At 44.0% G+C, this 23,835-nt stretch overlaps 1 protein-coding gene across 5 annotated transcripts in view; it reads right to left on the bottom strand.

The window, feature by feature from the left end:
• The window catches only part of Zzef1 (zinc finger ZZ-type and EF-hand domain containing 1), a 130,909-nt gene that overhangs the window by 60,058 nt on the left and 47,016 nt on the right, over window positions 1-23,835 (bottom strand). For 3 of the 5 annotated variants that reach the window (XM_076542845.1, XM_076542848.1, XM_076542847.1), the window contains exons 12-26: window positions 20,318-20,429; window positions 18,802-19,014; window positions 17,798-17,898; window positions 16,156-16,325; window positions 15,176-15,309; window positions 12,587-12,657; window positions 11,424-11,538; window positions 6,889-7,048; window positions 6,045-6,166; window positions 5,824-5,946; window positions 4,928-5,094; window positions 4,766-4,847; window positions 4,080-4,281; window positions 2,880-3,028; window positions 1,006-1,246 (exon numbers count right to left, since the gene is read on the bottom strand). In XM_076542845.1, coding sequence (XP_076398960.1) covers window positions 1,006-1,246; window positions 2,880-3,028; window positions 4,080-4,281; window positions 4,766-4,847; window positions 4,928-5,094; window positions 5,824-5,946; window positions 6,045-6,166; window positions 6,889-7,048; window positions 11,424-11,538; window positions 12,587-12,657; window positions 15,176-15,309; window positions 16,156-16,325; window positions 17,798-17,898; window positions 18,802-19,014; window positions 20,318-20,429 — 2,162 coding nt within the window. The remainder of the gene's footprint in view (window positions 1-1,005; window positions 1,247-2,879; window positions 3,029-4,079; window positions 4,282-4,765; window positions 4,848-4,927; window positions 5,095-5,823; window positions 5,947-6,044; window positions 6,167-6,888; window positions 7,049-11,423; window positions 11,539-12,586; window positions 12,658-15,175; window positions 15,310-16,155; window positions 16,326-17,797; window positions 17,899-18,801; window positions 19,015-20,317; window positions 20,430-23,835) is intronic. The other 2 variants (XM_076542844.1, XM_076542846.1) reach the window with 1 other exon arrangement.

Raw genomic sequence — 23,835 nt, 5'->3', positions numbered from 1 at the left:
GATTCCTAGCTCCCCCAAAACCAAAACAACGAACAAGGGAAGATGATGTAGGAATAGCCTGTGTATACCAAGATACTTCTTGTTCCCTTATTTGATTAAGTGTTTCTCTATTGCAAATAAATATGACATAGAGATATGATTTGACAACTCCCCTATCAGGACATCTTCTGTGTTCAGCTTTTGGTCCATGAGGCCTTTATCCCTCTAACAAAAAGTCCCTCAAGTAACAAAGATGATTCAGCTACCTTACCATAATTTGACTACAAAAACACATAATTTCTTTCCCAAAACCATGCAGATGACCCCTCCCCCATTGTTCAGTGAAGATATATTCTTCCATTTATCACTCATGTCTTAATGTAGTTTTATTTGAGTGGCTTTCTAAAAATAGGTAAGATTTGAGGAGAAATTGAGATATTTGGAAAACAGGATATAAAACAAGAACAAAAGGGCTGAGCCACACAGGTTACAGAGATCATAATATGTAATAATAACATGAGCCAGTCACCTACTCTAATCTTGGGATGCATCTATTCCTACTTATTTTATCTGCACCTGAAAGAACATTTACCCTGCCAAAGAGTTTGGGAAACCCACACCTCAGGGTTTGAAATGCTTTCCCCTGAATAAAGATGAATGTAGAGACCCTCCCTCCCTGTGGACAACAAGGAAAGGAGGTGCAGAAAGGTTGTCTGGGCATGCTGAAGCTGGGGCTATGAGCTATGTTCCTTCCGTTAAACTTCTTGGTGGTAGTTTTCCATGGGAGTTCTGGATAAAGTACCTGCTAATTCTGCAGATCAAGGGTACCTGACACATACTGTAAGCTGCTAAGTGCTAACTGTAAATTAACCATTAATCTCTTGACTGGCAAAGTAGAACTGACAAGATTAAACTGCAGGCATGGGCTAGTATCTTTAAGTGTTTCTAGATCCTCACTTAGATGGGCCTTCTTAAACCTTAGCAATTAGCCTTCAGATCAAACATATTCCCTGTAATATGAGTTACCATATTTTTGCAGCTTCTCATATAAATCTGGAGTGCGATACACCAGAGCGGCAAAGGTGGCGTTCACAGCTTGATCAATAGTGGAACCAGCAACTATATCTGTCTTTGGGGCCTGTTTTCTACATGCCTGTATGAATCCTTTGAAAAGTTCTGAATATGGCCCACAGAAGTTCTGAGCAGGCTCTGATTGGGCAAAATCAAGGAGAAAATGGCGGCAGGGATCATCAGGGATGTTCTTGACCTAGGAAGAAGAGGAAAACCATCACATTTAACACACTCATTTGCAAACAAACAAACAAACAAACAAACAAATGCAACGAGCACCTACTAGGACAAAGCGGAAGTAAAAACACAACATGGTGCAAGCTCTCAGGAAGCTTCACTCTATTTGGGAGACCAGACAGATGTACAGGTTTAAAAAAGTAAACACAAATAAAACCTAAGAGCATTAAAACTAGCACTACCATAAAGCAAAAAATCACCCAGTGCCAAATACCTAGAGGGGTACCCAGTGCTGAGAATTCACAGAGCTCCTGGCAGGTCAAAGTAATTAAGAAAAGCCTCCCGAAGAACATGGGCTTAGGGATGGACACTGAAGGAAGGGATGCCTTGGCCCTGAGATACAACCATTTGCAGAGGTTAAGAGTCAGCAGGGAGACTGACCTGGCCTGAAGTCTCAGCTGGGGAGTGGTGGGAACTAGAGTCAGATAGGTAAGGTGAAAGGAGACTGTAGAGAGCCTTGACTGTCACACTGAGGAGTTTAGACTTCACCCTGTGAGCAATGGGGAGCCATTAATGGTGCTTGGCAGTGGAATGACAAGATAATGCAGTGATTAAAAACAAAACAAAACCAAAAACAAAAAACTTGATAGGTCCTGATGTAATAATGCAGGTGCAAAGAGAGGGCTTGGGTAAAGATGGAGACCAAGGGGAGGACAGAGATGCACATCATAAGGAAGAATCTTTTGGGCTTGTAGTTGACTGCATCGGAAGGGCAAGAACAGGGCATGAATGAAGAAAACTATGGAGCAGTGGTCGAGGGCTGGGCAAAAATGACCACTGAACAGTCTGTTGGGGAGACATTCTGGTTTCACACTTTGGACTTAACGAGAGGCAGGATGTTGAAATGGAAATACCTAAGAGAAGACTGGAGTTTGGAGAAGAACTAGGGCCAGGAGGATTATGGGATTATTCCCATAGGCGGGACAGTAAGAGAGGACAGAAGACGATGTCTTGGGGGGTTATGGGAAAGCAAAGGAAGCCTACCCTTTAGAGAAGGAGAGGAAGGGCAATAAAGAGGGAGAAAGGACAGTTGGTGAGGAAAGATACTGGACTATCATGGACAGAAGGACATGGCCTGAAGGGCGGTAGATTTAACAGACAGAATGGAGACCAGAAAGAGGAAGAGCCACTGGTTTTGGAAATCAATCATGGGATAACTTGGGAGGGAGAGAGAAAGGTGGAGAAGAAGAAAGGAAAAGAGAAGAATGGGAAAAGAGGGAGAAGTAGAGACAGAGGCAAACTTGTTTAAAAATGTTATATACCTAAACTGCGTGCTACAGTTCAGTGGGGGAACAAGAGAGACAACACAGATCATTTAAAGTGTGACCCTGCGGGCACAAGAAGCACAGTCCACAGTGGTGACACCAAGAGATTCACTGAGCACGACTATTTCACAGTCATTCATCCACACTCATTGTATTCAGGCCCCTGCTGTACACAGTGGGGATAAAAATAACAATGGCAGCTCCAGCCTCAAGGAGCTCACAGCCCCACAGAGGTGCTAAGACATAAACACAGTGTTTTTAACTTAAGGCAACAGATACAAGCCGCAGGTTTCCACATAAACAGAAAGGTGACAGAGGAGCAAATACCTCCTTCCCATCCTGGTGTGGGTGAGTGGGCCAGCTTGCTTCTAATTCTAACTCTGGACAAATCTGATGCCTGAAGACAGGTTTCCACAATGGAGAATTCAGGACTGAAGCCAGTTTTGCCTGTGACACTGCCATGTTACTGCCTAATTCTGTAGAGAAAAGGTGGCTCATGAGACTTCTATTTTTAGTTCAGTACACAAAGAAAATGTTAAACTTTTTGGAGGAAATTCGCCTACACTTGTGAGGACGAAGTGTGACACCTCGTGAACACACACCATGGGTTAACCTGGAGCCTCCGGCCCGACTGCTCCCTGCTATGGCCGGGTGCAGCAGAGACTCAGGAAGCAGGAAGCACGGTGGGAGCCACCTCTCAGGTGAAAACTCACCATTTATGAAGCTGTTTTCACACAAAATAATTAAACACTCACCCGAGATCTAAATAAGAACAGAAGCCAAGTCTAGGGAGACATAAAGGCGCTGGGCACAGTCATCTCCAGGTGTTAGGGTGGAAGAGGTTTCTATTGTTCTGGGGTTTTTGTTTGTTTTGTTTTCCCAAATGCCATTTTTCTCTGATATTTTACTTTTACAATTGGAAAAACTTGATAAGATATAGAAGGATAATAAAACAGAAAAAAAAAAAGTTTGTTTAGACAGGGTTTCACTATATGGCCCAGAACTCACTATGAAAACCAGGTAGACCCCAAACTTATAGAGATCCACCTGTCTCTACCTCCGGAGTGCTGGGATTTAAAGCATGCGCCACCAGGCCTGAAAACAGAAAGATTTATTCTGCGAGTCTTATAAAGGTTTATTCTAAATCTTGGAAGAGTTTAATAACAAGTTAAATTATTTTAATATAAAGGCATATGTCTATATCTACAGACTACATAAATATCTACTTACAGGACATGCAGTTATTTGTTCTGTATCTCTGCCCTCTGGCTAGAGTATACCTAAGTCTATTTACAAAAGAAAAATCACCATGCTTGCTAAAACCTGGCTCCTCACCCACTTATCCTCCACAGACAGATTCCAGGCCCCCTCCGTGATGAGGGCTAAAGCCCAAGTCAGGAAATTTCCTGACACCGGTGTCAATGTTATCAGTACCTTGCTCTGTCCCTATGCAAGGACCACCTAGAAGAGCCCCAGCTTGCTCTTCCACATGGTTCTGATGAAAAGGAATCAGGGCTGTGGACTTACGATGCACTGACTTGAGTGCCATGCACTGGGAAGCAAGACGCCCCATCAGTCGGGAGACAAGGAGCTGCAAGTCCAAACCCCAAGACACAGCAACATCAGGCAGGCCATAGGCAGTGACAGTGAACTTGTAGCCCCACTCATTGTTACTGCTGTCAGAATGAAAGAGGAACTGCAGCCGAGGACCGTCCTTAAAGGTCACTTTCTAGAGACAAACAAAGTCATGTGGTCAAAGAGATGGCAGGAGGCTGCACCCCAGTAGTCAACAAGCAACTTGAAACTTTAAACTTTTAAAGAGTCTCTATTTCCAAAAGTTCAAACTAAAGGAGAAATGATAAAGGTGCAACTGAGCCCCCATATTTATAACTGTCCTCACAAAGAAGCAAAGTGAGAAGAAAAGTGGCTGCTCATCTTTACAAACCTTGGCTGACCACCTGTCTGCAACCTTCCCAGCCAGCGATCATACGTACACAGGCCTACGCTCCCAACCAAGACTCCTGACAGCAACCATCAACAGCTGGAGGCAGCTCCCAACCTCTAGCCAGAGATCAAGCAGAACTAACTCAGAGCTGGATTCTGGGCTCTTCTCCTGGATCCACTAGCCCAGTTCTACTGTCCCGAGTAAGGACTAGTGAAGGAGAAAAACTGCCAAAGGGGGCACTTCACCTCCTTCTGGGAATGTCACTCACCTTGGGCCATTTGTAAGTGCCAACTTTGGTGTCATAGCGTGTCTTCCCACCTCTAGAGTCAGTAAATTCCAAATAATCATACCTGTGAAAGCAGAGTCCCTGTTACTTCCATCTCCTGTTTTTGACCCACCGTGGCTTGAGAAAAGAACCTATGAGCCTCACCTTTTTTCAGTTTCACATCTTTCATCAAATTCCACCTCAAAATAGGTTGCCCCTGGGCTAACAAAGACAGACACTTCATGGCAGTTGTTTTCATAGTTGTGGGTGGATTCCTTGGTCCATGTATGCAATACCACAGGCTGTTCCTGCTGCCAGGTCTCCACGTCCAGCTAGGAAGACAAATGAGTCAAGAAAACAGCTCAGATCACTTCACTCCAGCCAGTACAACAGGGTGCTGCTTATCAGTGCTGCAGGGATATGGGCTCTGACAGCTCTGGAAAGGCCCTGTGTGGGGCTAAAGGGAATGTTTGACCTTGCAGTCCATATAGACATCAACATCTGCTCATCACTTAGTACAGCACACACCTGCTTTTACTATATTCCAAGGGCTATGACCAGCTTCTGTCTTTCAGCTATGACAGAACTATTTCTTACAAATGATTACAAGTATGACTTTTCAGTGGAGAAAAAAACAAAAAAAATTAATGTGAGATTTAACAAAACAAGGCTTAACATTATTATTTGAGATGTTGGCAAGTCTGAGGTTTCTCCCTTCTTCCCCAACCCCCTTTTAAACTTATTAAATGTATTTTCTATTGCCATAGGGCTATTGTAGGATGCTGACCATTAGAAACTTTGTTTACTGAAAAATAATTTGCCTTTGAAGTCTTCTAAACTTCAGCTGAGTATTCACGCCTATGAATTTTATACAATTTCACATGCTATTAATTGCATGGCTTCCTTTGGGTCTCTTTTCTGATACTGATGATAACAAATCTACTAGGGTCAGCATTTACTACCCTTGTTGGAAGACCTGATCTACATGTTGAGGCATCAGTCAGAGCAGTCACTCTCTCCCAGGAGAGGAAAATGCAGGTTCAAGGGCCACCTTGAGTCACCTTGCTCAGGCCTCCTTCAGGGTCACTGCATAGCTTCTTCAACAGCTCTGTGAGGGTGCTGAACTCTCTCAGGAGTGTGCAGTGGGAAACATCTAAAGTGCAGAAGTCTAGTAGGAAGATGACCTGCAGGAGGATGAACGGAGGGCTTAGCATCTACTGTAGGCTCTCTCTGGCTGAGCACCCCTCCCAGCTTATTACAGACAGCTCCCATTTTCTCTTACCAGTTGACGAGCTGCCATGGAAAACACCGAATTACATAATTTTTCTACTATGGTCTTTCCACTATACTGTGACAAAAGGGATTCCAAAATCATTCTCATGCTTGCCAGAAACTGTCCCACATCTACCAAAACATAAGGAGAGTAGTTAATACCTTATATAGGAGAAACATTACTTGCTTAATTGTCACCAAAGATGAAGCTACAGAGCAGTGGTTCTCAACCTGTAGGTCACGACCCTTTTCACAGGGGTGGCCTAAGACCATCAGAAAACACAGATATTTACATTACAATTCATAACAGTAGCAAAATTACAGTTATGAAGTAGCAAGGAAATAATTTTATGGTTGAGGGTCACCACAACATGTATTAAGGGGGCTCAGCATTAGGAAGGCTGAGAACCACAGCTATACAAGGATACAGAAGCAGGGGTTCTAGATCAGATGAGACTGTTAGCCATTGTGCAAATGCTTCTGGGAGCAGAAGGCAGTACAGATTTCAGTAAAAGGCTGCCATTAAAGTGAGTGATGCCTTTGTTTTTGTTACTTTTCAGAGAAGTGGAGACAACATTTCTCTAAGTGAAGCTGTGCCAGTTACGAAGGCACATGCCTGCAATCCTAGCACTATGGAACTGAGGTAGGAAAACTGTGAGTTTGAGGGCAGCCTGGGCTAGTAGTGAGACTCTGTCTCAAAGAAGAAGAAAGATAAAAAGCAGCCCTGTTACAGGGCCATAATACAGGAAGCCACATGCATACCTGCTATGTAAGGACATAAGTTACTAAGGAAGGGCATTCTCATCAGGTCAAACTCAGACACTTGTCTGTGGCCATGGACTGCTGACACTCACATTTTTCAATAAGATCCACGGCAAGCTCTTTGGCTGTGGTGTCCGTGCTCTTGAGCTGCAGGAAGCACCAGGAGAGCAGGCTGCCTTGCACAGACCAGAACAAGGAGAAGAGCACGGAGCCAACCTCCCCATGGGCCCGGCTGAGCATCAACAACTCACACTGCAAGAAAGCAGACAAAGTGTCCAAACAAGACTATCCAGAGAGCACAGTGAGAGGTCTCTACCAGAGCAACTATCACTAGAAAACAAAACAAACACCATGCACATGGGGAATAGTCAATCCAGTAGCAAGCCAAGAAAGATGGCTTTATGAAGACTCCCTTCTTCAAAAGGTTTTCCTCCATAGGACATCTATTTCTGTACTCCAAGGAACCCACCCCACTGCTGATCTCTGCCTTCTCTTATATATTCACGTTTCTTCTCTCTCTGTGGCTCTTCCCAAATATCTGATCAAATTTCCCCTACCCTAAAATAACTTCATCTTTCTATGGATGTCTAACCATCATCTTTGTTCTTGAAACGTTGAGGAGGTCACTTGACCACTACAGATAAACTCTTACACATAAGAATCGTAGGTATAATTTATATCGGCACCATTGTGGAATAACTTCCCCAAGCTAGAACTAAATCATCAGATGAATTATGATGTGTCAAAAAGGCTACTGGACACAAATGAAAGACAGCACATATGTCAACATTAATGAATCTCAAAAACAATGCTCATTAAAGCAAATGTGTCACAGAGGATTACATGCATATGATTCTGTAAGGCAAAACAAACACCCTGTGTAAGAATAACGAGAAAGGAAAAACAGGGAACCAGTGAGCCCAGATGAAATTATTTAGAGAGGAGTGAGGAGGCTAGGCCACCAAAGGGCTAGAGGCAGGGAGCCTGGACTTCAGAGACCAGTCCTTAAAGAGAGTTTTGACTTTTAAATTGTGTGTGTGTGTGTGTGTGTGTGTGTGTGTGATCCATCTATCTATCCACCCACACACGCACCCACCCACCCACCCATCCTCTTCTGCATGTGTACCTCATCATAAAAGGTAGTTACATAGCTGGGCATGGTGGTATATACTTTAAATTCTAGCACTCAGGAGGCAGAGGTGGGTAGATTTCTGTGAATGCAAGGCCAGACTGTTCTATATATTGAGTTCCAGGCCAGCTAGGGTGTGAGACCCTGCTTCATTCATTCATTCACTTACTTATTTATTTATTTTGTTTTTTTTTTTTTGAGATACGGTTTCTCTGTGTAGCCCTGGATGTCCTTGAACTTGCTCTGTAGATCAGACTGGCTCAAACTCAGAGAGCTGCCTGTCCCTGCCTCCTGAGTGCTGGGATTAAAAGTGTACACCACCACATCTGGCTCTATTTTTTTTTAAAGGGGGAAAAAAGGATGGAGAGCTAAATTGGTTCAGAGGTTGAGAATACTTAATACTTTTGCAGAGAGCCTGGATTCAGTACCCAATACCCACATGGTGGCTGACAATCATCTGTAACTCCAGTTCCAAGGGATCCTATAACCTCTTCTGTCCTCCAAAGGCACCAGGCATGCATGTCATGCACATACATACATACAAGCAGGCAAAATACTTACACACATAAAATAAAAATAAACTTAAAAAACTTAAAGGTGCCTTCATGTATTGTGGTTTTACTTCTGCCTCTCATTTTTTTGTTTCTGGGGACACCATTCCTCACAGGTATCAGTTATCACATGGAGGTCAAAGCTTCTCCCTGCACTTCAGATGCTCTGCTCACCCATCCCCTCACTTTTCCTCCCCTCGGAGCTGCAGTTCTCTTGAAATCCTGCCCACGATCCTTCCTGCTCTTCCAGCTGTGCTTTCTTTGTAGATGCCTTCCAAGTGCCCAGCTGCCAGTCAGAGCTTCAACAACCATTGGTGTGTTATACATTATGGTCCCCAGCACTGACTCCTTTCTGGAGTGTGCAGCCAGATCTCACCTCCTAAGGCTCTACATGTCCAGAGTCCACTCATTGCTATTCTTCTCTTTAAGCACCTGTTCCTTCCCATCTTGTCACGGGCTCTCTCAGTCTACACTGCCTCCATCTTCATTTCTGGTAGACAAGACCTTATTTATGTCTCTCCCAGGATCCAGCACCACCTTCTTCAAAACACCTTTCCTGAACTCCTTTAGAAAGGGCTAGGTGTGCTCCCCAGCCTCTCCTAGGACCACATGCCCACCCTCTGATGGCATGAATACATAGTGAGAAGTGTCTGATCACATGTGATCACATGTCTTCTGCTCTCCAGACTGGGTTCCTCTATCACTATATCCTCTGTGCCTGGCATAGGGCCTTGTAGGCATCCAGTGGATACAGGTGAATTAACAAACTCAGGAGAAAACTTTCAGGCAAGCCATTCTGACCCCTTTTTTTTTTTTTTGGTTTTTCGAGACAGGGTTTCTCTGTGTAGCTTTGCGCCTTTCGCCTTTCCTGGAACTCACTCTGTAGTCCAGGCTGGCCTTGAACTCACAGAGATCCACCTGGCTCTGCCTCCCGAGTGCTGGGATTAAAGGCGTGCGCCACCACCGCCCGGCTCATTCTGACCACTTTTACACTTTTTCCTAATCCAACTCTACCTCTCTTGTATAAGCACCAGTATCTCAGGGAACTATGTTAGAGGCTGAAAGATCTCTGCCTAGGTGGTTCAATGCAGATCTAACTTCCCCTGTGTTCAGATGAGACAGGGGTGACAGGATAAGTGCTTGATCTCCAAATGCTAAGGCTTACGGAAAATTCTCAAACACAGATGCCACCTCATTTCTCTAGTTACAGCTTACAAGTGTGACCCTGTGGAAAGAGGACAAGACAGAGTGGCCCAGATTCTAGTCCTGGTTCCAGCACTTAGCAGTTCCTCCCACAGAAAGCATAGCCAGCCAGAGTGAAGCCCAGTGGGATCCCTGAAGTTTTCCACATCAGCATGTGACTGCAGAGGGCCTGGGAGCGCTTAGAAAGACTTGCACTTGAGGAACATACAGGATGGTGATGAGGTTCAAGGCATGGGAATGGCAGAAACAAGATGGAGACTAGAATGAGCAGTGGCCAGCTGGGGTACAGAGCACGTGTAGGTAAGAATTAGTTAGAGTGAGCATTATAAGGAAGACTCAGAGAAGAGCAAAATAGTCCAGAAACATGATAGAGAGCACCAAGTCAAAAACAGAGAATAAATGAAATGCAAAAGTCATGTTAGTTTGGCCGGGCGGTGGTGGCACACGCCTTTAATCCCAGCACTCGGGAGGCAGAGCCAGGCAGATCACTGTGAGTTCGAGGCCAGCCTGGGCTACCAAGTGAGCTCCAGGAAAAGGCACAAAACTACACAGAGAAACCCTGTCTCGAAAAACCAAAAAAAAAAAAAAAAAAAAAAAAAAAGGAAAAAAAAAGTCATGTTAGTTTGAAGACATGGTAGCTATTGAAGACATAGCTCAGTGGGCCTATGACCATTGGTGACTTAGTTAGCCTAGATGCTCTGTAAGTAAGGGCTACAAGAGAAGTGGAGGGCTGCTCAATAGCCCACTCCTGCGGTGGCTCTATCAACAACCTGATAACAGGAGAGCATGAACAACTGGAGGAGACCAGGGCCAGGGATGTGGCTCAGTTGGTATGTTGCCTAGCATATACGAAGTCCTGCATTTCATCCCAGCACTGTAAAAACTGGGTATGGTGGCACATGCCACCTCTAGTCAAGGCACACAGCGGGTTGAGGCAGAAGAATCACAGACTTAAAGTCATTCTGGGTAGGCTAGTCTGGGATAGATGAGACTGTATAAAAAACCAAGGGACCAAAAATAAACAAACCAACAAATAAATAAATAAGTAAATAAACAAACAAACAAATCAACTTAAAGACACTCAACCACAAGGTACAAGATTCTGAAGTCCACATTTCCAAATACCTTTCTCCTACTATGCAAGCACCTTGAAATCTCAGGTTTCTAGAGTTAGCCAAGGAGGCTATCTCAGAGTCTCCTGGGGTGCTTGGCAAAAATGCTTAAGATTTTGAAAACAGCAGCATGGGGTGGGGCCTGGAAACCATATTTCTGTCAAGCAGTGCTAATTTGTTAGCAGTATGGGCTGCATTCTGAGAAGTACAAAATATATCACCAGCACAAGATAAAGAGATCATAATATCATAGTTATTAGGGCAGAAAATTCATGAGCTAATCTTAAGTTTTTAAAAAGTCAAATCAGTTTAAAATTAGAAAAAAATATAAAAAAAATCAGACCTTGCTGGGCTCACTGACCAGTACTCCCCGGGCACTTGATGACTTCATCCCTCTGTTCATAGAAGTCTTAGCAAGCAAGGACTCATACGTTTTTGCTTCTTGCTGAGGTAAACAAAAAGCCGCTAATTTGACTGCAGAGGCTGGCTGGAAACCTCTGTGTCCATGGGAATCAGTCAATATCAAAGTCTAATCATGTTGCAAATGAGGGCTACAAGGAGGGCACAGTGACTGGCATAATCATGCTCCTGAAAGCAGGAAGTAAAGACAACAGGTCGCTGTCACTAGGTACCTCTCGAGCAGCAACAGAGAGGAGGGTGTTCATAACCGCCAGGACTTCACTGGTGTTTGTGTTGGTCAGGTCACTTTTCTCAGGTAAAAGCAGAAGTCCTCCTGGATCTTTATCACTGAAAGGACACAAACTTGTCAAACACCTGGTTACAGAAGAGGATTTTCATGTTTTCTACCCTGAAGGTTCCAAAAAAGAATGTAGACAGATTTCAATGTCAGGGGTCCAAAAGACAAGCTGTATGCGTCCATTATATTATATGCAAATCCATTAGCATCTTGGATAACAATCTTCAAGTCCTCCTCATTCCCGCTTCTCTTGTTTCTGCAAACTACTATTCTGTGTGTGTGTGTGTGTGTGTGTGTGTGTGTGTGTGTGTGTGTGGTGTACATGTGTATGGAGGCCAGAAGATAACCTTGTGTATTTGTGTAGTGTTCTTCAGGAACTGCCCGCTGTGTTTGAGAAAGGGTCACTCATTGGCCAGGGACCTGCCACCTTGGCTGACTGGTCAGCAAGCCCTAGGGATCCATCTGCCTCTGTCTCCCCAGCACTAGGATTACAAGTCACACCACCATGCCTGGCTTTTTTTTAATGTGGATTCTGGGGATTGAACTCAAGTCTTCTTGCAAGGCAAGCACTTTACCAGCTAAGCCGTCTCCCCAGCCTTATTTTCATTTTTGAGACAGGGCTTTTCTATGTAACCTAGACAGACCTGGAACTCACTATGTATGTGACTCAGGCTGGCCTCAAACTCCCAGAGATTCTTCTCCTTTTTCTGTTGCCTAAATGCTGGAATTACAAGCATGTGCCACTACACTGGATTGCAGTTAGTTTTTAAGTAGTTGGGTCTGTAGATTTAAATATAAGACCTGAACCTCCTTTAGTTACAGTTTTTTTTTTTCTTTAAAATTCCCTTAGAAACTGAAGCACTCAGAAAATAATCCACAAGGGGCCCAACTATAACTGGTTTTATAATGACTGGGACTTGGGTTACATCACTATTCCAATCACTCTTATACCTAGTAGGAACTTCACAAACTGATCTTTTTAGATTAGCAGAAAAAGCACAATTCCAAAAGACATGAGAAACAAGAAATAGCTAAAATAATAATAATAATTTTGCAAAGATTCAAAGTACTTGACTAGATAAAGAGAAGTAAACTTACCTAAAATATGTGCAGAGTGAACGGAAAGTGAGCTGCAGAGACTGCTTGTGTTCATGCTCAGTGACATTCTTCTAGGAAACCAGAAACTGTACATTTAGAAAATTGATTCCATAACATTCTTGAGACCTTAGAGCAGCACAAAACACCACAGAACACCACCACCCACTGGACCATCTCATAGCATCCAACTAAGCCTGTAAGCAGCACCTCTCCATGGCTTTTGCCTGAGCTCCTGCCTCCAGGTTCCTGCACTGACTTCTTTTAAATAAGCTCTTCTCTCTCCAAGTTGCTTTGGTCATGGTTTCTCATCATAACAATGGAAACCCTAACTAAGACAGAAATTGGTACCTGGGTCATGGGGTATTGCTGTGAGAGACCTGACCATGTTGTTTTTTGAGGACTGTAAAAGGACTGGAAATTCAGGCTAGAAAAGCCATTGAGTATTCAAAGCTTAGTTGGTGAGTTGTTGTATGGGAGCTTAGAAGATAAGAGTGTTGAGAGAAATGCAGTTGATGGAGGCCTGGCTTATGAAGGTCCAGAGGGGAGTTTGAGAGTCACCTAAAGAATCTATTAGGACCATTGCATATTTTGAGTTATGAATCTGTGGTTCTGGTTAGCTGGGGTTGAAGAATTGGCTGTGATTAACAAGAGACCAGAACCACTAAAGTAAAACTGTTGCTTTCCTGGGACAATTGACACTGATCAGCTGGAGCTAAGAAATTAGCAGTGATTAAGAAGAGACCAGCATTATTGGGGTATGTTTAATCTAGTGGCTTGTTATGTTCTCTAGTCTTCAGGCAAATTTTATTAGAGTACACAATATATCACCACAGAAATCTTCTGGGAAGTGTTTCCTCAAAGTCAGCACACAGAAACTGTGTTCCAAAGGCAGCCAAGGTTGTACGTCACACTGACAACCAAACTTGGTAATATATAAGAATCATTCAGGTGGTGCTGGTTTTGAAGGCATGAAGGAGTCATATAGAACAGCTGAGGCGTGGCACTGTGAGAGGCCAGGCAAGCTACTGGAGAAAGTACAGCTTCAGTAGCAGATGAAGGCCCAGAACTAAAGGGGTTATGCAGAGAAGCTGAGACTCAGCACCATGAAGGGAGCCCATGAGAGGCTATTGGAGAAAGTGCAGCCCAGTTGCAGCAAGAGAGTTTTGGAGAGTCAGTACCATGGGACAACCATCACCCATAGCAACAGGTGTGGAGCGGAGCTGGCCTGAGCTTAGGAGACAAGCTGTGTGTTCTGCAGAGAGCAGAGCTCAAGAAGTGACCAGAGCCCTTTGGAGGAGCCCAGAAGATGAGTGAGTGCCAGTATTGACACTGAGTTATTTCTACACTTGGAGTTTGATTTGGTTTCACTTTGATGGTGACTGTACCCTGGTTCTTCCCTCTTGAAGTAAGACAGTATTTAACTTAGTCTTGATTTTACAGGAGCCCACAGTTGAGACACTTTTAACTTTTAAAGAGATTTTGGAATTTTACAAAGACTGGATTTTAAAAGAGATTGAATTTTTAAAGACTGTAGGACTTTCCAAATTTGAAATGCTTATGTTATAATGTTGATATTCATGTGTGATCTTGGAGATAAATAAGAAAGGAAATGTTATGGATTAACAGTGATATGTTTATGTGTCAACTTGACAAGGGGTCATCAGCCCTTGAGCACCTATTTCTATGTAAGGCATTGAGGGAAATTCCAGAGGACTTAAGACCTAGGCCTCTGCTAGGAACAAAACAGTGGGAAGATAAGAGATGGTCACAACGAACACAGTTACCTGAAGAGAACTGTTTAGCAACATCAAAGTTAGCAGTGCTGTTTAATTCACCAGAGTGTGAAGGGAAAAAAAGCAACCTTATCCCTTTCTGAAGAGATGAACAGAGAGACAAGGCTGCTTTGCTAACAGACACACCATTCAAGTGATCAGATGTCTCCTGTTTCATATGGGACACATGCTAACAACATCAACAACAAATCATCATTCAGCTACCTGATGAATGCTTCCACAAACAAATGGGGAAGTTTTTGGTATAAAATGTTCCATTTGGCAATACAGTGCTTTTAACTATGAAAAGTAACCTTTACCACAGCACTGACTCTCAGTAACATGGAGAAGGGCCCTAGGAGGGTAAGAAGACCAACTGAGGATTAAAACCTGGTTATGTTTTCTTCACAGTCATATATTAAGCTGGCTATTAATATAATAGGTCAGGGGTTTACTTCAAAATGACACTGGATGGGTGGGAGAACTGGAGAGTGAGGTATATCACAGATGAAACAAGATTAGCCTGAGTGATAAGGATTCACTATATTACTGCTTTAATTTTTTTCTTGTAATTGCTTTAATTTCTTCGTGGGAAAGAAAGGTAAGAATATTTGGTTGTAGGCAAGTCATAAGGGTGAAACTACACTGTGACTATGAAGAGGACAAGTTGTGAAATCCAGATTGAGTATAGTACACGTACTTCAAATGCTCATGCAAAGCCTGGCAGATAGTGATTGTGTCAGAAAACACTGTCACGTATTTAGAGAAGATAAAGACTAACTCAGTCATGACACCCACACTTTTGGTACATAGTTACCATCATGGTGAAGAGCTGGTCCCGCCGGGTCTGTCGATCGGGAAAGAAGATGGCAGCCCCATTGAGAAGGGTGTTCCTGACTTCTTGTTTTAGGATCTCCATGGGCATGGAATCTCCATCAGCTCTATCTACCACTAATGGAGAAAGAACAATGGGTCAGCTCGACCACATTCCATCTATTCACTCACTAAGCTGCTATAACTGATTACAGATTCACTACTCTCCATGTTGTACTTTGTATCAAAGTGAGCTATTTCTGTATATACATTAGGTAGTATAAGTAATTTAGTTTTTGTTGACATGTAACCAAAACAAAGACTATATGGACAAGTTTTTGTCTTTGTTTGTTCTCTTCAGACACACTTGGCAAAGCCTTAAAAATACTCTCAGATGTGGCATGTGTTTCATCCACAATCTGTTATTACAATCTCTCACTCTCATCTACTGGCCTCATCCCAGTGTCTTGAATGAAGATAAGGCTGAACAGTGAGATAGTAATCACCCCAATATAATAGAACTGCATCTGAACCTAGCAGGAAGTTGGCTGTAAAAGAACAAATCCTCAATTCAAAATAGTAATCCAAAAGGCATCAAACAAAATGCTCCTGTTATGTTAGGGATGTAAACCAGTTGGCAGAATGCTTGCCTAGCATTTGTGATGCTTTGGGGTTGAGGTTCAGGATCACATAAAACAGTACAATGGCACTTGCTTATAATTCTGGGAACCCAGGAGGTAAAGACAGGAAGATCAGAAGTTCAAGGCCATTCTCAACTGCTTAGTGAGTGGGAAGCCAGTTAGGATACATAAGACCTATTCTCAAGGAAAAAAGAAAGAAAAGAAAAGGAGGGAGGGAGAGAGGAAGGCAGGTTCATGTCCCACAGTGCCAATCTCTGGCTCACATGATCACTGGACCCCTCACACTTCTATAGGCAAGTGGCCACTGTACAAAGTCACATTCAAGGCACACCCCAGTCCCTACCATCACATAAGTGTGTGTAGAGCTCCTTGGCAGCCTGCATTCCCTCAGGGCACTGTGCGGCAGGCTTCTCCTCCTCAGAGGCAGCTGGTGGGTCACTCTGCAGCACTGAGAAGCAGCTCTGCAGAAGCTGCAGCAGCAGGGTCTGCGCACAAATGCATTCTTCCCTTGGGCTTCAGAAGGACAAAGAACATCAGAGAACAGAAGGGCAGGTTCATTTCACCCTCCAAAGCCTTATAGCTTTCTACAACCAAGTTCCCTCAAGCCATCAGGTTCAGTAAAGGAATGCCAAGCCAAAGGAAGCTGGGAGGAACACTACCAAACACTTGAAAACAGACCCTGTCTGACTGCCCACTGGGGAAGGAAGCATATTTATGATTTGTTTCTTCACCAGTAAGATGAGGAGACAAATCATGTCCTTTATCTAAAAAGCTGGGATCACAACAGAAGAGGCTTAAACTTTGGATTTTTTTCCATGATTTTGGAATATCAGCACATGCATGCATGCATCAGAGAGGGAAAGGGAAGAAGGGAGTGGAGTTGAGGGGAGGGGAGTGGAGTTGAGGGGAGTGGAGTAGAGTGGAGTGGAGTGGAGGGGAGAGGAGGGGAGTGGAGTGGAGGGGAGGAGAGGGGAGAAGAGGGGACCGGAGGGGAGGGGAGGAGCAGAAAGGGGGAGGAAAGGGGAAGTGAGGAGAAGAGAGGGGAGGGGGAGGGAAGGGGATGGGGAGAGAAGAGAGCTCTCTTGGAGTCGAGACCCAAGTTTAAATATGAAATTCATGGAGTTGGGGAGATGACTTGCTCCACAATCATAAAAACTGGTATTCAGATTCCACTTCTCATGTAACAAGCTAGGTATCCCTGTGAATGCTGTAACCCAGCTCCAAGGGGTGTGTGTGTGTGTGTGTGTGTGTGTGTGTGTGTTTGGGGAGGAGGTGGGGGATCAGAGACAGGATTTCTAGGGTTTACTGGCTTCCAGCCTAACTAAGGAAATGTTATGCCCAATGCTTCTTCTGGCCTCCACATATACACGGGTTCATGTACCCACCCTTACAAGCATCAAGTCAGTCAGTCAGTCAGTCTCTCTCTCTCTCTCTCTCTCTCTCTCTCTCTCTCTCTCTCTCTCTCTCTCTCTCTCTCTCTCACACACACACACACACACACACACACAAACAAATCAATAATTTTTAAATATGAAATTCATTTTTTTTTGTATACAACTTCTTTCCCTTTTGTTTGCAGTGCTGGGGACTGAAGCCAGGGCCTTATGCATGCTAAGTTAGCACTATGTCTCTGGGCTACGACTCCCAACCATACAATATTTTTAGCTCAGCTGCATTTTGACTGTGATTCATGAAGTGAGATGTGGAATTTTCCACTTGTGAAATACAAAAATTTTTTCCAACTTTGGGATTTTGGATAAGAGATGTTCAACTTATATCACTGTAATACCTGACCTGTTTACTTAGCAGGACAATCATAAGGAAATGTTTGGGGAAATGCTTCCTAAACATTTTATAGAAATCTGAGGTGCCATTTTCAACAATCAAATATTTCAAATCAGAAGAATACATATAAGAAAAAAAATTAGAAAAAAACATCCATTTCAGCTTTTATGATTGTCACTTTATAACAAATTTTGACCTACTTTTGCTTTAATTTACTATAAAAATTCCAGAAGATCTGCAAATCAAGACCTGTGAAGTCCAGGAAAGACTTATATTTTAAGCCGCTTTCCTTCTGCTGCACCTAAAAAATGATAAAGACCAGAAAAAAGTAAAATTAAAAAATATATTTAGAGAAATATTGGGATGTCTCATTTATTTGTCATGGTTAAGAAGTGAGATGATCCACCTGAGTGAAACTCCCAAACAACCCAGAAATACATGCATGTGCATACATAGATAACTGTGACACTAACACACACACATCAAGGTGTACATGAAAACGATGCTCAGGACTGTCCTGCAGCCTGTCTGACCTCCCTAACGTGGGCTGCGCTTCTGTAACCATGCCACTACTCCTAGACCTCTCTCTCTCTCTCTGCTGTGATAAGAGTTCTTGGCTGACAGAGACCCAAACGCCATATGCACACTGGCTCAAGAACCCCTTGTCACTGAAGGGAAAGGAAGCTAAGGGTAGACACTGCTGTATACACCCGAGGGCTCCCCTGAAGTAAGCCAAGCACTCCATGGTAAGACGCCCTTGAGTGAACTGACGCTGTGACTTACTAGTAATTGTAAAAGTCAGCATCAAAACCCCAAATATTTCAAATTCAAACCCTGACAGTTTCTCTATTTAGTAAATAAAATTCACCTGTAGACTTGAGAAGCAATTCTAAGACTTAACAAATCTTGTGATGCTGCTTTGTGTGGTGCCCCTGGGCAAACACGGGTAGGTACAGAAGCACGTATCTGCAGGTGTAGTGCGAGGGACCTCACAGTGGCCTCCTGCCATGTAGATTCCACAGACCGGTGTCGCCGAGCCCACTCTCCCCAGCCTTTTTGTATTACCATGCAGTAGGAGAGATGCTGTGCTCACTGATATTGCCATCGCTTCCGAGAGGCCAGGTTTTAAAGGTGCCTACCTCCCTTAACATTGTCATTCATTTCTCCTAGAGGAATGTTGTACAACAATGGGAAAAAGCCCTACCAGGTCATGGGCGAGCTGCTGGATGAACTGCAGGGTCCTGAGGAGCAGGGTGGCCCCATAGATATTCTCTGTGTCCTTTCTGCAGTGGGCACAGAGGATACTTTGTTCAGCTTCTGCCCTTGCAGGCCGGAGGTACCCGCAGATGCTCAAGCCTTGTACACCCAAGCGCTCTGCTGACTCCTGGCGGGTGCATAGGAACTTCACCATCAAGTACTAGAAAGGATAAAAGAGACCTAAGAGAAGAACTTGGAGTCCCTAAGAGCAATGAAGGATGATTCAGAGGGCTTTTTAGGAAAGTCCCCCATGGTTTTAGTTAAGTATTTTAAAAAGAGTCACCATGCCCAATACTGGGGACACAAAATAAGTTCAGTATCTTCAGCCAACAGAGAAAGAATACAAACCCTGGATAAGTGAGGCTTTGTAAAGATCATACTAAGAACAATGGCTTCATCAAAGGCAAAAGCCAGGTAGGAGTGAGAGGACTAGGTTTGCTTCTTGGCAGTCATTTTGAGAAAGAACAAAAACCAAAACCAGATAGTTGATGAAAACAGTCAATTCCCTATGGAATCACTTCAAGTTCTCAACCAGCACGTGCAACTCATGCACTGGAAGCAAAGAGACAGCCTTGTCTGTGCAAAGGCATTTCAAAAGCTCAGCTTTGGTGCAAACTGCTTCTCAAAGGGAAAATTCCTTTCATAAAGGCATTGCTATCTTCGCTTATTTCCAGTTTTACATTTTACTTATAGTTATTTCATGTGTGTATCACACAGTGTGCTTGTGGAGGTCAGAGGACAAACTGAAAGAGTTGGTTCTCTCCTTCTGTGTTGGTCCCAGGGATCAAACTCAGGTCTCAGGCTTGACAGCAAGCCTCTTTACCCACCGAGCCGTCTCCCTGGAAAGAAAGCCTCTCTGAACCTATCACTCAACTGTACAGACATGTATTGAGCACACACTATTTATGAACTCTGAAGAAAGTTCTGAATTCTCTTACTTTTACTCTTTTTTTTTTTTTTTTTTGGTTTTTTCGAGACAGGGTTTCTCTGTGTGGCTTTGCGCCTTTCCTGGAACTCACTTGGTAGCCCAGGCTGGCCTCGAACTCACAGAGATCCGCCTGCCTCTGCCTCCCGAGTGCTGGGATTAAAGGCGTGCGCCACCACCGCCCGGCTTTACTTTTACTCTTAAGAAAAATAAATTACAAGGGAAGGCAGTTATCCATTCCTCTTGCATTTATGCCTGTGTACTACCGATGTAGTGGACCTTGCTGACAAATCTCAGTCAAGCTAAAGATTATGGCCCAATCCTCTTCCAGCACTTGGGATGATTTCACACCCTCTTTCAAACGAAGTCTTCTCTGGTGAACCCCAGGCTCAGTTAAATCTCCTTTGTCACAGCCATATTACATCTGTCTCTCCATGCCCTCTGCAGTCCTGGCGTTGGCTCAGGGCTGTGCAGTCAGCAGTGTTTGTGGAAGGGGAGAGCAGGTGAATGAGCGAAGCGCAAACTGGTTACTGCTTACTTTGGCAACTCTGCACTGTTGCAACTTGACATCTGCTTCATCCCACTCTTCTTCTAGCTCAAACCAGCCAACAGGATCATCCTCTCCAAGGTCATCAGATGAGCAACCAATCCTGTGAATACGAGTGTAATCATAAACATTTTCCTACTTTTCAGTTTCTTCAGAGCCTGACAGGTAAAGCCTCATCCAAATGGCATTTAAGTCAGGCATTTCTGGTAAGATGCAGGAGTAATGCACCAAGATGGGCACTTCTGGTGAGCACTGAGGGAGAGGCAGGAGTAGCTTCCCTTCCCTAGGTCTGGCTAACTTGTGTATGTCTAGCCTGAGGTTTGAGCCATGTACAAACAGATAAAGGATAGATGGGATTGAAGACTAACAGTTATAGTTACAACTTAGTATATATAATATCATAGATAGAACATATTAAGTATTAGATTCAGGTTCTTTAGGATAGGGCACCTTTTGGAATGATCTTTATAACATGCCATTTACCTATGCTCTATACTTCTCTGGATTTTAGTATGTGTTTCTTGATATTGTTTGCATTGGTTGTAGTTCCATCTTATCTAGGTCATTATCCCTCATTATTCCTGGACAATATTTGATAACCATTCCTTTGTATATAGTCTTGTACTAGTTTAGAAACTTCTTATTTAGACAAAAAGGGGGAGATGTAGTGGGTAGCCATTCCAGCTTGGATCTGGAAGTTCCAACCCCCATTGAGACTCTGGCAACTGTCATGCCTACAAGGCGGGGCCAGGGGAGGGGCCTGGAGACCCAAGACCTGGATGGGTGAGCACGCTCTCTTGGTTCCTGGACCCTGGACGCTGGAGGTAGACAGAGCAGAGTTCTCCAGAGAACACCACTGGACTGTGCACGCCTTTCCCAGACCCTGTAAACTATCCCTTCACTTGTAAGTTACTTCACAAAATAAACCTCCCTTTTAACTACGTGGAGTGGCCTTAATAATTTTACCAATAGAGTCTCATCCATAATACATGTTTGAAGATTAAATGTGTTCTTTGAGGACTAGGGATATAATTCAGTGGCACAGCGTTTGCCTAGAGTGTGTGAGAACCTGGTTCCATCCTCGGCTATGTAGCCCAGGCTGGCCTTGAGCTCTCAATCTTCCTATCCCCCTGCCACCAAGCCTGGCAAAAAGTCTTCTCAAGAAAGTCTGCAACATAGAAAGCTGGCAAAGAGTCAGGGACTGTAGAAGCATGCTCTCACACTAAACCACACTTTACAGCAGGCAGGTGCTGACTGGGGAGCACAGTGCCAGAAGGACACAACAAAACAGGCAGGTCATTTTTATTTCCAACTGGAGAGAAATGGATTATATATGTAGGCCAACAAAGTTGGCCTATATTGAAGAATAACTCATGCTAGAACCAGATCAAATCATTAAGGGATTCACGAATAAGCTTGTATTTAGGTTAAAAAAAAATTCATCCTGTATAAGATATGAAAGACCTTGTTTGACAGAAAATTTATAGGAAAAGACCTATTTTAATATTCCAAGAGTGAGAACATGGCTGTTTAAAATTAGGTGGCACCTGTAGCCATTATTAAAAGAGAAATTATGTTGGGTGTGGTGGTAGACACCTACAAGTGCAACACATATAAAGCTGAGACAGGAAGACTGCCACAAGTTCCAGGTTAGCCTGGGCTACATAGTGAGTTCTAGGCTATCCAGGCTAATACGACTGACTTTGTCTCAAAAAACAAACCAACAGCCAAGGTATAGCCTGGCATGCCCCTATTCTCTGAGTCTTCTGTTGTCTCTAACTAGTGCTGTTCATCAAGATGACCGATGTTGTCTTCCTAGTCCACGGTCCTCTAAAGCCATCTCGTCTATCTCCACATCTTCATTTAGTTTTGTTTGGTTGAGACAGGGCCTCAGCCTGTAGTTCAGAGTGGCCTTGAACTCTTAGCAATCCTACCTCAGCCCCCTGAATGCTGGGATTAAAAGCATGAGGCACCACACCTGGATCTAGTATTTTTAATGACCATGTCAAAGACTGACACGTCTGTCCTCACAATATAGGAGTCTCTTCTAGGCTGCTGACCTGTTTGTCCTACTGGCTATAACACATTTCAGAGTCTTCCCAGAAGGACTAACACTGTGCTCATCATCTTCCCACAAACCTGCTTCTCCCAGGGACATTTTCTATCTCAGAGAAAGGCGCTACCAAGTTCCCCACCTGCCCTTGGCCCACGCCACGAACTTGGTGCTGCTCAAGCCTTCTTTCCTCTCCTGCTCTCTAGTCGGTCATCCCCAGGCCCTACTGCATCAGGTCACCTTGCTCCACTGCTGGCTACAAAGGTTGTTGCGCTGGCCTAGGCCACTCTTCCCTTCAGCTTCCTGGCAACATGCTTCCTCCAGTCTCTGCCTCCATGCTTGTTTTCCTCTCTTCACGGTGCTGCAGCACATGCCTAGGTAGTTCTTCTAGAACACACATGTGATCTCTTTCACCTTCCCCTTAACTACCCATAACATGCTCCACCCTCTGCCTGCTTGCCCCCCACCACCACATACATGTGCTTTAAAGATAAACTAAGACCTGAAACAGAGACACTTCTACTGACCTGCCTCCCCCAGCTCTCCAGCTCTGTCCTTCACCACTCTCCCCAACAGTGCAGCTCAGCCACATAACCACCAGCTCCTTCACTATGCCATACTCCACCTCTGGGCCCTAGTGCCTACTCTTCTCTCTGCCCAAGGCACCCACTACTTCCTCAAGCAGCTATTTAGTATGTAAGTCACTCTTCAGAAAGAACACAGCACTGCTCACTGGCTCCAGGTCACGTTTCCCATCAAGGGAGGCCTGCTATCTGCTCCCAGAGGTCTCCTGCACTGCACTCACTACACGGTGGACACTATCTCCTTGCAGGAAGCTCTCTGTAGTCACTACAGTACCCTCTCTAGTACTTTCTCCACTGCAGGATCTTCAATGCATCAGGCCTGGCACATAATAAATGCTTAATAAATATTTTCAATGGAAGTTTGAACAGTGGGGCTGGAGGGAAGGATCAGAATCAACAGCACTTGTTCTTCCAGAAGACTCGGGCCTAGCACAGCATGGTGGCTCACAATAATTCATAACTCCAGTTCTAAGGGATCCAACGTGTTCTTCTGACCTTCATAGGTACCAGACACACACACACGGTGCATATACATACACACACTGAAAAATATTCATACATTAAATGAATAAATCTAAAGAAATTTTTAAAACTGGTTTAAAGCTTGAGTGGCAGGAGAAGGGTTCAGGAAAGGATAAATTCCCAGTGGCCAGGTGAAACTCAGGCTGCTGCCAAGTAGGGCATGTATCACTGCCCAGCCATTCTGAAGACCTGTGACCCTTGTCACAGAAAGGGCCGAGTAAGAGATTATGAACAAATTAACACCCCTCTTTTCAAATGCTTTTAGAAAGTAACAAAGGCCTCTGGCCTCTGTGGTAGGTTACTGGTACCTTTTCAATGAGCATAATTTGACAATAAGAATACATCCTTTT

Source organism: Peromyscus maniculatus, chromosome 8 (genome assembly GCF_049852395.1).
Source record: "Peromyscus maniculatus bairdii isolate BWxNUB_F1_BW_parent chromosome 8, HU_Pman_BW_mat_3.1, whole genome shotgun sequence".
NCBI lineage: Eukaryota > Metazoa > Chordata > Mammalia > Rodentia > Cricetidae > Peromyscus > Peromyscus maniculatus.
The sequence above is the reverse complement of the archived record's forward strand: the minus strand, read 5'-3'. Positions and strand labels throughout refer to the sequence as shown.